The sequence below is a fragment of the Hylobates moloch genome, unplaced genomic scaffold (assembly GCF_009828535.3).
Source record: "Hylobates moloch isolate HMO894 unplaced genomic scaffold, HMol_V3 SCAFFOLD_22, whole genome shotgun sequence".
Taxonomy (NCBI): domain Eukaryota; kingdom Metazoa; phylum Chordata; class Mammalia; order Primates; family Hylobatidae; genus Hylobates; species Hylobates moloch.
The window spans coordinates 24,967,969-24,981,878 of NW_026652297.1; the positions used below are offsets into that span (position 1 = coordinate 24,967,969).

Sequence of the window (13,910 nt, forward strand, 5' to 3'; positions counted from 1 at the left end):
AAAGATCATTCTCTTACCCAATTATTATTCAAAGTAAAGAAACTGATGTAAATCATTAAAATATACATTTAAAAGTCCAATAAACCCTTTGACCCAACAGTACTTCTAGGAGTTGACTCTAAAGATTAATGCGAACATTATAAAAATGCACTCATGCAAATTACAGCACTATTTATAATTACAAAATACTGAAAACTACCTAAACATAGGAGATAGAATAAAATATGGCGCACACACAATTGCGTACCATTGTGTACACATACACAATTTGTGTGTGTATGTGTATATATATATACACACCACACAGGTGGAAAATAATGAGGAAAGATTCCATGAACGAATAGAGTAATTTTCAGGACATATTATTGAGAAAAAAAGGAGAATGCAAAAAAAAGAATACACAGTGTGCTGCCTTTCATGTAATAGAAAAGGGAAAAATAAGAAAACACATAAGCGATTTATTTTGAGGAAAAAACACTAAGACACAGGAAAGACAAACCAGAAAGCATTAAAATCGGTTACCTACGAGTGGTAGGGATGTGGGATGGGGAGGGTTAGAAAGACTGGAGAGATTGACACTTTCTCAGTACACCTTTTTGAATAATTTTGACTTTTAGGTGGTAATGTCCTATATATTAAAAAAATAAAATTATTTTCCTGTTATGGGCTGAATGGAGTCCCCCCAGCTTAGTCAAATTAGTATGTTGAAGTCCTAACCTAATATGACTGTGTTTGGAGACAGTATCTTTAGGGAGGTAATTAAGGTTAAATGAGGTCATAAGAGTGGGGGCTCTAATCTGAAAAACTGTTTTCCTTATAAAAAGAGGAAGGGACATCAGGGCTCTCTTCCTCTGTGCATGCACACTGAGTAAAGGCCATGTGAGGACATCCTGAGAAGGTGGCTGTCTGCAAGCCAGGAAGAGAGGCCTCACCAGAAACCAACTCTCAACAGTACCTTGACCATGGACAGTCAGCCTCCAGAGTCATGAGAAAATAAATATGTGTTGTTTAAGCTACCCAATCTGTAGTATTTTGTTCTGGCAGTTTGAACAGACTAATATAATTAGCCAGAGAGGAGAAAAAAAACTAAAACTAAATGCCAAAAAAAAAACCCCCCACAAATGGATGCAAATGAATTTCAAATGTATCACGCGTTATATAATCACACTAAAGGTGGAAAAAAGAACTAATGCAAGTATGGTAATTTCTAGATACAGTATTTGGCTATATTCATTAAGTCTAAGAGAAAAAGAACCGAAAAAGTCTTGAATATTTCTTGGTAGCTTTGTTTTTTGTAATGGCATGGGTAAGTATTACAGAATTATACAAGTAGGTAAATTTTTTTATCTATTTGTATAATAGGTATTTTACCTATTTGTATAATGGGGGAGACAAATTTCTTACTTTGAAAGAAGGAGAATACATGTATGGAATGGGGAAAGCAGGGAAAAATCTCGTGGAGTTGGGCTGGAAGTGGAGGTCTCAGTACAAACTCTTGTGTGTATATTAGCTCTGTCATCAAGACGGCAGGGAAACAAGGTGACCCCAATGGCAAAGAGCAGCACGTTGAGTGCCCATAGTTTTTGTTTTTGTTTTTGTTTTTGTTTTTTTGAGACAGAGTCTTGCTCTATAGCCCAGGCTGGAGTGCAGTGGTGTGATCTTGGCTCACTGCAAGCTCCTCCTCCCGGGTTCATGCCATTATCCTGCCTCAGCCTCCTGAGTAGCTGGGACTACAGGCACCCGCCACCATGCCCGGCTCATTTTTTTTGTATTTTTAGTAGAGACGGGATTTCACTGTGTTAGCCAGGATGGTCTTGATCTCCTGACCTCATGATCCACCTGCCTCAGCCTCCCAAAGTGCTGGGATTACAGGCATGAACCACCGCGCCCGGCCCCATAGTTTGGTTTCTAAACACCACTCCTTACTAACAAGAACCTGGGCTCCTTGGGGAAATGATTTCAGGGCTGAGGCAGGGGAAAGTACAAGATGAACGTAGGACATATTTTTGTATCAAAAAGGAAAACATTACTCAAAAAGCAATGAAGTTATGTTAAAATGACACAGCAACCAGTTAATGGGCTTTGACTTGTCAAATCTAGGACAATTTGAGCATCAAAATAATTAAGGACTGGAGGCCAGGAGTTCAAGGCCAGCCTGGGCAACACACAGACCCCATCTCTATAAAAAGTTAAGCTGGGTATGGTGGCATGCCTTTGTAGTCTCAGCTACTCAAGAGGCTGAGGCAAGAGGGTCACTCGAACCCAAGAGTTGGAGGTTACAGTGAGCCATGATCACACCTCTACACTCCAGCCTGAGTCACAGAAAGAGGCCCTGTCTCCAAAAATAAAATTAAATAAGTAAATAAAGAGAGTGATGAACTACAAAAATAGGACTCCATGATTCTACACTGATAATATCAGATAAATAAATTTTTTTAAGTTTTTTGTGAACGTAATCACATGTACATAAAATTATTACATACTTATTAGGTATAAATATTTATAAATATATACATATAAAGAGAGTAAGAAAGGAATGGCTATTGCTTTTTTGTTTTTTAGAGTATTTTTTTTGAGACAGAGTCTTACTTTGTCACCCAGGCTGGAGTGCAGTGGCTTACTGCAACCTCCGCCTCCCAGGTTCAAGGGATTCTCCTGCCTCAGCCTCCCGAGTAGGTGTGATTACGGTGTGTACCACAATGCCTAGCTAATTTTTTTATACTTTTAGTAGAGACAGGGTTTTGCCATGTTGGCCAGGCTGGTCTCAAACTCCTGGTCTCAAGTGATCCACCTACCTTGGAGGAATGGCTATTCCTTACAGCAAAGTGCCAACTGATGATTTGGATGAATTGGTGAACTAGAAAAACCAGTATTTTGTAAACATTATAGTAAAGAGTGGGTCAGTCAAGAATCATCAATGGATAACAAATCTAGGCAGAAAGGAAATTTAAGGAGGAGTAGGAGATTTATATGACTTTACAATGTCTCCCACAGGTTATTTATTAGTTACAAGGTGAAGAAGTAATAACTCCACAAGAGACCCAGACAACACCTTGACCCAGTGATCAAAATGGACATCACCACTGAGAGGCGACGGGCATTAAATACCTCCAGACATGACACTCAGAAGGCTACGGTATCATGAAGAAACATCAGACAAACCCAATTTAGGAATACCCTATAGATAATTGTAGTCTTCACAAATGTCAATGTCATGAAAGATAAAGGCTGAGAACTTTTCCATATTAAAAGAGGCTAGAGAGGTGTGATGCATAAATGTCTTACACAATCATGGACTGGGCTCTGCACTAGAGAAAAAAAGACTTCCATGGAAGACATTGTCGGAATAATTGACACAATCAGAGTAGGCACGGCAAATTAGACTAAAGTATTACATCAATGTTAAATTTCCTGAATTTGATAGCTCTATTGACATTACATAAGGAAATAATCCTGTTCTTAGGGAAAATGCTCTGAAGTATCAAGGGGTAAGGGAATGATACAGTCAATCTACTGTCAACTGGCTCAAAACATTAGTAATCATAATAATAATGTATGTTTGTTAGAAAGAGAGAGAATGGGCTGGGTGCGGTGGCTCATGCCTATAATCCCAGCAATTTGAGAGGCTGAGGTGGGTGGATAACTTGAGCTCAGGAGTTCGAGACCAGCCTGGCCAACATGGTGAAATCCCGTCTCTACTAAAAATATAAAAATTAGCTGTGCATGGTGGCATGTGCTTGTAATCTCAGCTACTTGGAGGCTGAGGCAGGAGAATCACTTGAACCCAGGAGGCAGAGGTTGCAGTGAGCTGAGATCACGCCACTGTGCTCCAGCCTAGGTGACAGAGCAAGACTCAGTCTCCAAAAAGTAGATATTTGTGGGAGCCTCACTTTCCTGGAATCTCAAGCTGGATTTACCTGCTGAGTAATTCACTACTGCTGTACAGTTAATAAAAAACAGTAGCTGAACCACCTGGATGAGTGTCCCTATGCCTAGGCCAGGGCTGGAGGGGTGCTGGGCCCAAGCATATTCCAGGCCTGGGAGCCTATGCAGAGGGTGTTTGGTACTCCTTACCCTGAGGAGTCCTGGATGGGTGGTGGTTATGACTTCCCTCCCCAGGACCCAGACATGCTACTCCTAAAGCCAGTTTGTAAAAAGCAGAGTATCTCAGCAGTCTGCGGGAGGCTCCTAGTTGCCCTGGGGGAATTGGCACTCTAAAAGTATTGATTATGTCATAGTTTCAAATTCTTTCAGATGCTTCTCTGTTCACCCTCGATTTCATTATCTGTAGAGTGAGGCTAAAAATTGTACTTATTTCATGGAATGTGTAAGATGCAGCATAGATGGCGCACTAAGCTGAGCTCCTGGTGTGTGGAAAGCCCTGAAGAATGATGAGGTGTTAGTGTCATGACTTCCAGAATACCTTGACGAACTGTGGAATGCAAAGTCAAGGCCTTTAGATCAAACTTTTTTACACTTGATGCACTTTCTTACTTTTTTCCTTCGTAGTGGGATATGGATTTTCCAGAGCCATTTTTGGCTTACAGTCAAACAAGTACCAACTCTGGTATTTATTAACTGTGACAGAATGACAGTTAGGGATATTCACAGAGGATGTCTTTTATTGGAGAAGAGTTTGTCTAGGTGGCCCCCACAGCCTTCATCTCTGAGATGATGTTACAGCTCCGAATACTCAGTCCCCAATGTCATTATCTCCTAGGTATAATTATATGTGTGTGTGCATATATATATATGGAGATCTCCAGATATACATGAATATATATACATATATGCACTCCATATATGTGTGGAATATATATATATATATTATTTATATATATATATATTTTTTTTTTTTTTTTTTTCTGCATGGCTTCTTTGATTCTTCACAAGGCTCTTCCACCATCTTTGTCCAACATCAAGCCAAATACCTCACTATCCCCCACACTACCTGAAATGTAACCCTATCCTGGAATCCAAACACAGTTCTCACTTTCCCTGACTCTATTCCTCTTCACTTTTGTCCTTGTCACTTGGCAGGCATGCCTGGGTTCTGGCATTCAGCCATCCTGTATAACTGTTAGAAATGGAGCTTTGTGTCTGCTTACCTCGGGAGAGACTTTGGAAGGCTGTAGGATGCAAAGCTGGAGTGCTGAGAAAGAAAGAAGGCAAGACAGTTCAGCGTGTCTAGTGGTTAGCTGGGGGCTCCAATAACAGCTGTAGTGCTACCACCTTATTATGTATAAATTTAACTCCCTGAGTTTCTTCTCTCTTTTCTACAATGGGGCAGTCCTTGATCCATCAAAATATGTCCACATCACTCATTCTTAGTGAAGACTGACACCACAACATAATGCATTCCCAACCTCATCTGGTCTATCACCCGCTGGAGGCTCTGATGATGACTTACCTCCATCCAGTAGTGCCAGGAAGGCCAGGATGAGGAAGGGTGCAGACTGCCCAACAAACTCATACATTACACTTCCAAAGGGAGCTCCCACTGGAGAGGCAAAGGAGACACAGATTCCAGAGGTGAGGATGAGTCCTATCCAGTGAGAATTGTCCACATTTACCCCGTGAGCATTTGCAGAAGGCCTGCTAGGGGCTAAGCTCCACCTGAGGCTCTGGGAATTCAGATGGAGACATGATCCCTGTCCCCATCAAGCCCACTTTCTAGTGGAGGAAATGTGTGTGTGTGTGTGTGTGTGTGTGTGTCTGTGTGTGTGTTTGTGTGTAGGGAGGGACACAAATAATTAAAGCATGGTGAAAGTTTGACAGTAAAATGTTGCATACAATGAAAGCACAGTCAATGTCTCAGGAAGTTCAGGTAGCCACGAGGGCTTTGCCAAGTGTAGAGTATCTGGAGGGGAAGAAGCTTGGTGAAGAACACAGAGGTGTCAGAAAAGAGTGTGTAGTTGGAGAAGAAAAAGAAGAAAGTGGGTGTTAGCAGAGTATGAATATTTGAAAGGAGAAAAGTAGAGCCTTGCATATGCAGGAACCTTGTATATGCAGATGAGTCATGTACTTGGCCTTGCGACCCATGGAGAAACATCAGGGGAGAAACACCACCTGCTCTGGGCTCAGGAAGATTGTTCAGGCAGCATCGTGGTGGAAGGAGGGAGCACACAAGAGGGAGGATGCTGCCAGATTCTAACCCAGAAGTGACAAGGAGCCAGGAGTGGCTGTTGAGAATCTAACAAGCTTGTTCATTTGGGAGCTTATTGATTTGGGACATGATAGAGGATTTCAAGATGCACAGGTTTTAGCTTGGGCATTTGGGTTGATGGATACTAACAAATAACGGGGATTCTGTTTCCTCTGCTTCCCGTGGGGCTAGAGGGTGGGGCATAGGCCGGGGAAGAAATTTCAGGTGTTTTGTTTTCGATGAGCTTGTAAGCTCCTAGAGGGCAGGAACTATGCCTGGGGCTTCCCACCCTACAGTACTGGCACTGACTGTGCTTAGCATGTAATAAGTGAAAGTATGTAGCTTGTCAATTAAGTTGTATGAGTGAGGAGCCTCAAAGAAACGGTAACTTTATCGTTTGGAGCTTGGGTTTCCAAGCCCAGAAAATCGGAGTCTGTATATTGGCTGTGTGATCTTGGATGGCGATTTCGCCATTCTTATTTTCATCTCTATAATGGGGAAAATCATTCCTTTTTTCATTCCTGGCAGTGAGGAATAAAAGAGATTATGCCTGTAACAGATATAGCAGAGCATCTGGCAGCGGCCATGCTCTGGTGGTGTGTGCATGGGAACCGAGGCGAGGCAGTGGTCTCTAATGCGGGGAGACTCACTTCCTCCAACAGGCTGGGCTTCCGGACCTTTCCCCGACCTTTATGTGTTTCCCAGCTTCTTAAGAAGAACGAAATTTCACTTTTTCTCAGTGATATTTCTGAAGGAGTTGAAATAGGATGAGGCCAACGAAGGAAGGAAAATACTCGTCTTCCACACCTTGGGAACACCTGCTTCCTGGAGTCCCACCGTCCTGAACCCAGAGCTCCAGCTGGTGCCACTTACCCAGCAACCCCAAGGCCAGGCCCCCCAGAGCAGTTCCCATGGCTCGTCCTCTCTCATAGTCGTCAGTGTAGACACTGGCCAGCATTCCAAGACCTGCGCAGAGAGTGACAGATGGAGCTGGCTCCCCGGGGGCCTTCTATCCGCCTCTCAGAGCCCTTAGTCCCACCCTGTTATCTCTTCAGTGACAACTTAGCTAGAGTTTCAGTTTGAGGGGTTTTACAAAACTTAACCCATAGTATTTTTCAAGTACTGCCCTCCCTATTCCCCCAAGCCCGCACATTGTCCACTCCTGTTCAGAATATTGTTGAAAGTGCAAGGCCTCCGGGAAGGATAACATAGAAAATCCATTGTCTGATTATACCATGTTTCATAGCATTTTTCTCATTTCCTAGCATGTTTCCCTAAATGAGGGGTTACAGAGCAGGTCAGGGAAAGGAAAACCTAGTCACACAGAGACCATTCTATTTAACAGGGGTGCCCAGGGAAGAGCAGGAAAGCATTGGGGACCCGAAAGAGAGTGTGGGCTCATGCTGTACGGCAGCTGGACTCTCAGGCCTTCATAGTCATGGGTAAAATGGCATAAAATACCAACTTCATAGGATTGCATTAGATATTGTATTCACCAGTACTTTGAAAACTGTGCTGGTATTACTGGTAGTATTAACATGATTATTCCTATAAAGTACTAAGAGGGCGACAGATAAAGGACCATTGAGTGGCACTAAATAAAAGCCTGCCCTTCTTCTTGGTTTTACTGGAGGCTTGTTCTGACCTGAGCTAGCTGCATCTGAATATTAGCAGAGGAAGTTATGTCAGGCTCAGAGATCTATGGACCCTGTTAGAAACTCTATAATTCCTTTTTTTTTTTTTTTTTTTTTGAGTTAGGGTCTAGCTCTGTCACCCAGGCTGAAGTGCAGAGGCACAATGATGGCTCACTGCAGCCTTCACCACCCAGGCTCAAACCGTCCTCCCACTTTAGCCTCCCAAGTAGCTGGGACCACAGGTGCACACCAACATGCCTGGCTAACTTATTCCCCCCCCCTTTTTTTTAATAGAGATAGGGCCCTCACTACGTTGCCCAGGTTGCCCGGGTTGGTCTCAAACTCCTAGAATCAAGCTATCCTCCTGCCTTGGCCTCCCAAAGTGCAGGGGTTACAGGTGCGAGCCACTGTGCCCAGCCCAATTCCCTTATTTCTGAATCACAATTTCTACCTATCCAGATAACATTTTCCTTAATTTCTCCATATATATATAAGATCTGAGGTAGTAAGAGATGTGTGTGTGTGCATGCCTGCATGTGTGTGTGCATGATGAGTTGCCAGTATTACCTGCAACAGATGAAAATGAAGATCCAATGCCTTGAAGGGTTCGGGCCACAAAGAGTAGAGTATAGGTCCCAGAAAAAGCAAACACTAGGCAGAGAGAATAGCAAGATAACTGCAGTTAGCAAATTGCTTTTGCTTCCCCAGCCACCAGAGAACATGCCTGTGATACTGCAGATATGAGTCATGATGCATATGTTTTTAATAAAGCATGATGACTGTTCCCTGTTTTTTGAGTTGTCTTTTCAATCTCCCACTCCTCAGTTTTGCTTTTTAAATGGCAAGAAAACTGAGAAACCACACAAGTATAAACCAAGTCACCACACAGCAGACGGAAGGCTGAGTCTCTACATCTCTTGCCAAGAACCCAACATTCTGTCCACTGAAATGAGGGATGTCCATGAAGCTCAGTGTCCTAGGCTGGAAACTGGTTCTTAGACCATACTCCTGGATCCTCCATGTGCAACACCCAGATCTGGTCTTTACCTTTGCTTGGTCCCACAGGATCATGTGGAGTACAGTGACAGTAAGTAGGTGCTTCGAGAATTATAGGAATCGGGTAGAAAATAATATCTTGTGATACAATCAGATCTTTTTTATATCTTATATTGAACGATCTTTTAACCAGACAAAATCAGCATGTATTAAATTATACTGAATGCGCAGCTCTGCTAGACTCTGTAGAAAAGGCAAAATAAAAATAACATCTAGTTATTGCCGTTGAAGAGAGTCAGTCTGTTGAAGATGGACACCCAAGAAACTGAGAACCAACAGGAATATGTCATCCAAAACAGTAAAAGAAATATGGCTCTGTGCTGCCAGACTCCCAGGCAGTCAGACCTAATGGTTATCTCCCTTGTTCCCTGAACATCTCCGTTATACTGTTCTTTTTTCAAGGTGCCGAGATCTCATATTGTTCAAACACACATGCTTTATGAAAAATTTGCGCAGTTAACACAATCCTCACGGGGTCCTGAGTCGACATACATCCTCAGTTTACGAAGATGATGGGATTAAGAGATTAAAGTAAAGACAGGCATAAGAAATTATAAGAGTATTGATAATTGGAGAAGTGATAAATGTCCATGAAATCTTCACAATTTTATGTTCAGAGATTGCAGTAAAGACAGGTGTAAGAAATTATAAAAATATTAATTTGGGTAACTAATAAATGTCCATGAAATCTTCATGATTTATGTTCTTCTGTCACGGCTTCAGCAGGTCCTTCCATTCAGGGTCCCTGACTTCCCGCAACACAAAACTAAATCAGAGGGTGCTGGTGGTCAGGGTAGTTAAGTCCAGACATGTCTCACCTCCAATTCCAGAATAATGTCTCCTAGGGTAAGAATAATCTCCTCGAAGTGTCTGAATCAGAAGAATTGTAATCCCTTTGCCCATTCATTACAGATGTCTTTGGTTGTGTTTTTAATCTTCTCCCATTACTTCCCGGCAGACATGTTCACACTGAACTTCTCCTTGTCTCCCAAAGATGCACATTCTTGGTCTCTCCTTTCCTGGCCATCAGCATCTTTTCTCAGACTTTGTTATTTCCAATCTTTTCTGTCTACTCTTCCAATGTCCTTTGAGAATAGAGTGACCCATTCATCTTGGTCTGCCCAGAACCTCCTTGTTTTTAAAACTGAAACTCAGAATACCCCCACAAAAACAGAAAGTCTTACATCTGGGAAGCCCCTCACTACAGCGTGGATATGGGTTGTTTGTCCCCACCAAATCTCATGTTGAAATTCGATCCCCAGTGTTGGAGATGGGGCCCAGTGGAAGGTGTTTGTGTTATGGGGACGGATCCCTCATGAATAGTTTAATGTCCTTCCTTAGGTGGTGAGTGAGTTCTCACTCTACAGTTCTCTCAAGAGCTGGTGGTTAAAAAAAAAGGCTGGCACCTCCCTCTCCTCTCTCTTGCTTCCTCTCTCTTGCTTCCTCTGTCATCTCTGCACAGCCAGCTTCCCTTCACCTTCCACCATGAGTGGAAGCTTCCTGAGGCGTGCACCAGAAGGCCACCAGAAGCATGGTGTCATGCTTCTTGTAGAGCCTGCAGAACCATGAGCCAACAAATCTCTTTCTAATATAAATGACCCAGCCTCAGGTATTCCTTTATAGCAATGCTAAATGGACTAAGACACCCATCAATTCTAGGCAAACCAGGAGAGTTGGTCATTCTATTTAGGAAGACCAAAGCAATTATTTTTTTCACTTTGGACCCTTTACATGGGCCACCATTTCACTCTTGATTACATTAAGCATGGCTCCTAGTTAGGGGGTAGAGGGGTTAAGGGTAGTAATGGTCATCAACAATCTCTTTTAAGTATTTTTTAGAACATTGGACAAGGATACCCTAAACATCAAATGTACTTTCTTTTGATTAGAATTAGGCCAACTCCATATAGCAACACAGCTATCCTATGGAAATAACAATTATTTAACATATATAGTTTGGTATTAGTTAAACAATAATTATTTAACACATACAGTTTACTTTAAAAGTAAAGCTTTTAACACATGAGTTCTTGGCAGAGAATCAGGCAAGGATATCATGCTAAAACGTCTCAGATACACTAGCACATTGCATTCTCTTACTTCTCAGTGTGTGTGTCATGTCTCCCCAGGCAACCATCATATACACTTCTGATACCTGGAATCATGTCTTTTCACTCTTTATGTGACTATGGCCATCTGGACATTATACATGCACTGCATAAAGTTGTGTGGAATAAATCTTAAGCTTCATTTGATGAAATAGGGCATCTGGCATCTTATTATTTTTAAATTTGCTGTCTAACGTAGGCTGAACTTCTAGAAGTTCCATGAACAGTGCTAATTTGAATTTCTTCATTTTCTTCAAGTCAGCTAAAATTTCACAAAGAAGATGTAGTTCTCAGAGAGAACCTCACATCTCAAGTTCTTGCACTTTGCAGGCTTCCAGCCCAGAATGCAACAAATTCTTGTTAAATATTGGGTTGATAGGAATCAAGTCCTGTGCTGGGAAAGAAGAAAAATTGAGGAAGAGAAAGAGAGAAAGTAGACAAGAAACAGAAAGGTATAAGAAAAATGCGAGGAGGCTGGGCGCGGTGGCTCACGCTTGTAATCCCAGCACTTTGGGAAGCCGAGGCGGGCGGATCACGAGGTCAGGAGATCGAGACCACAGTGAAACCCCGTCTCTACTAAAAATACAAAAAATTAGCCGGGCGAGGTGGCGGGCGCCTGTAGTCCCAGCTACTCGGAGAGGCTGAGGCAGGAGAATGGCGTGAACCCGGGAGGCGGAGCTTGCAGTGAGCCGAGATTGCGCCACTGCACTCCAGCCTGGGCGACAGAGCGAGACTCCGTCTCAAAAAAAAAAAAAAAAAAAAAAAAGAAAAATGCGAGGGAGAAGGAGGTGTGTTGGTGGAGAGCAGAGGATCAGCAGGGCGATCGGGAACCAAGGCTGGATCCACAGGCTGCCTTCCCCTGCTTTAACCTGCAAACGCTAACCCCTTTTCATTCCTTCTTCCTTTACTTCTCAGCATCAATTTTCAGACTTATTTTTCTCATGTACTGTGTTTATCCCATCTCCATTTTATTAGAAACATTTAGCTGATCCTGGATAGACTATTTATCTTTCTCTTTCTTGTTTCTTTAGCAAATTTACTTTTCTAACCTTAACCTCTAAAGTCCTTTACTGAAAAGCAGTAGGCTTTTTGGAATTTTCCAGATGTTATTGTCCAATTTCCAATTTTTTGTGAGTTGCCCTTTACCGTGGCATATCAAAATAACATCATTGCTTCCCGTAGATGGAAAGTTTGTATTAAACTTGCTCAAGGGATTACTGATGCATACGTTAACACACACACACACACACCCCATAGCATACATATTCAAACAGCTTTCATTATGTCCAGCTGAAGTAAATAAAATATCTGTTCTTCCACAGCAGAGTAGACCAATTCCAACTAGACTGAATTGTCACTACTGTTGTAGTCCACATACCAAAAACAGCAGAGCTTTTAAATCAATACCCCAGTCTGCTTAGTCAGATGCCTAATTACTTTCTAGGTTACCCTGCTATCTACACCGCATTCACTTGATAAAATCAAAGGTAATCAGTGAAGGGAAGAAAAGAGGAAGCAAATTACTTACTAACTGTGGAGAGAAACATGATAACAAAGCCAGCAAACATGGGGATATGATATCCAATCCTAAAAGGGAATTGAAAAAAAAAAGATACAATTCCAACAGGCACTCATACACTTGGACTACATTATTAAATGTAAGTGGGAGCAGAAATGCAGCTATTTGGGTGTACAGTAAAACATGCCTCTGAATGTAGTGTGGAGATGAAATAGGGCATGTGGATGAATATGAGCAAATAAACAAACATGAAAATATGACCATAGGTCAGGGCCAAAATTCTCATTTCCAGAAAGGATAGCCTAGGTAGAGTGTATATCTCTTGAAAATATCAGAATAATCCTAAATACAACTCCTGGGAAGCCAGTGCTCTAGATTACAACAGGACTGTCCCATTCATACCCTTTTCCCATGCAAGCCATGCTTTCCCATGCAAGCCCAGGTCACTGATATAACATCACAGCACGCTGATGTTCATGGTTCTCTTCTCAGTACTCAATACTCAATATATCACTAAGAAAATCTGATTCCATGACATTTCATCAGTAACATGTTTTTCTTGGTGTAATGAGCTTTCCAAATAGCTGGCTCCCCTGGGGAACCAGACAAGTGAGTATTTCTTCTTTTTCCCTTCCAACCCCCTTTCTATACTTTTCTAGTCCTCCTACTCCTGTGTACCCCGCGGGGCACTGCACCCAGTGTGATACCTGTTGGTGAGAGGGCCCACAAATGGGTTGACCAGAAGTTGCATCACAGCCTTTGAAGCAAACAGAACCCCGACCCATGTATTCTCTTCCCCCAAGAATTCTGTGCCTTGCAAGCAGTTGTTTTTATGAGCTGAGATGGCTTCAGTGGCTGGAGGTGGGATGGTGCTGGCAGTGCCATTCATCCATGCTATTCCACTAGGCACGCTTTCTTCAACAGCCATGGTGTTGTTGTCGAAGAAGGAGAAGATGGTGGAAAAGGCAGGAGAGGTGAGGCCATGTGGGGAACTTCCGGCATGGCCGAGGTGCAGAGAAGAGTTGACTTCTTTGAACTCCATGTCTAATAGGAAGGTGGGCACAATTGGCACTGAAAGTCAAAAAGGACAAGTGATGGGGGCTAAGGACAGATGTCATCTTACCACTGAAACTCAAGGGGCTAAGGACAGATGTCAATTCTACTGAAAGCCAAGGAGGACAGGTGATGGGGGCTAAGGACAGATATCAACTTACCACTACTAAGATCAGGGGCACTATGATGAGGTTCAGCCTTATGCCCAAGGCTGGCGTCTGGATTGGCATGGTTTAAAACCTACCAAAAGACTGTGCCTGCCCAAGTTATCCTATTAGTTAAAGTAGCTAAATTCTGACCTTATACAGTTAGTCTTCATTGTTCATGGTTTCCACATTGGCTAACTCTCCTACTCACTTAGATCGACATGTAACCCCCCAAACCAACACACACTG

At 42.5% G+C, this 13,910-nt stretch overlaps 1 protein-coding gene across 3 annotated transcripts in view; it reads right to left on the minus strand.

The window, feature by feature from the left end:
- SLC18A1 (solute carrier family 18 member A1) overlaps positions 1–13,910 on the minus strand; it is a 38,292-nt gene that overhangs the window by 21,116 nt on the left and 3,266 nt on the right. For all 3 annotated transcript variants that reach the window (XM_032143605.2, XM_032143606.1, XM_032143607.1), the window contains 6 exons: positions 13,170–13,533; positions 12,472–12,530; positions 8,347–8,430; positions 7,019–7,111; positions 5,411–5,500; positions 5,109–5,152 (listed from right to left, as the gene is read on the minus strand). In XM_032143605.2, the coding sequence (XP_031999496.1) occupies positions 5,109–5,152; positions 5,411–5,500; positions 7,019–7,111; positions 8,347–8,430; positions 12,472–12,530; positions 13,170–13,533 (734 nt within the window). The remainder of the gene's footprint in view (positions 1–5,108; positions 5,153–5,410; positions 5,501–7,018; positions 7,112–8,346; positions 8,431–12,471; positions 12,531–13,169; positions 13,534–13,910) is intronic.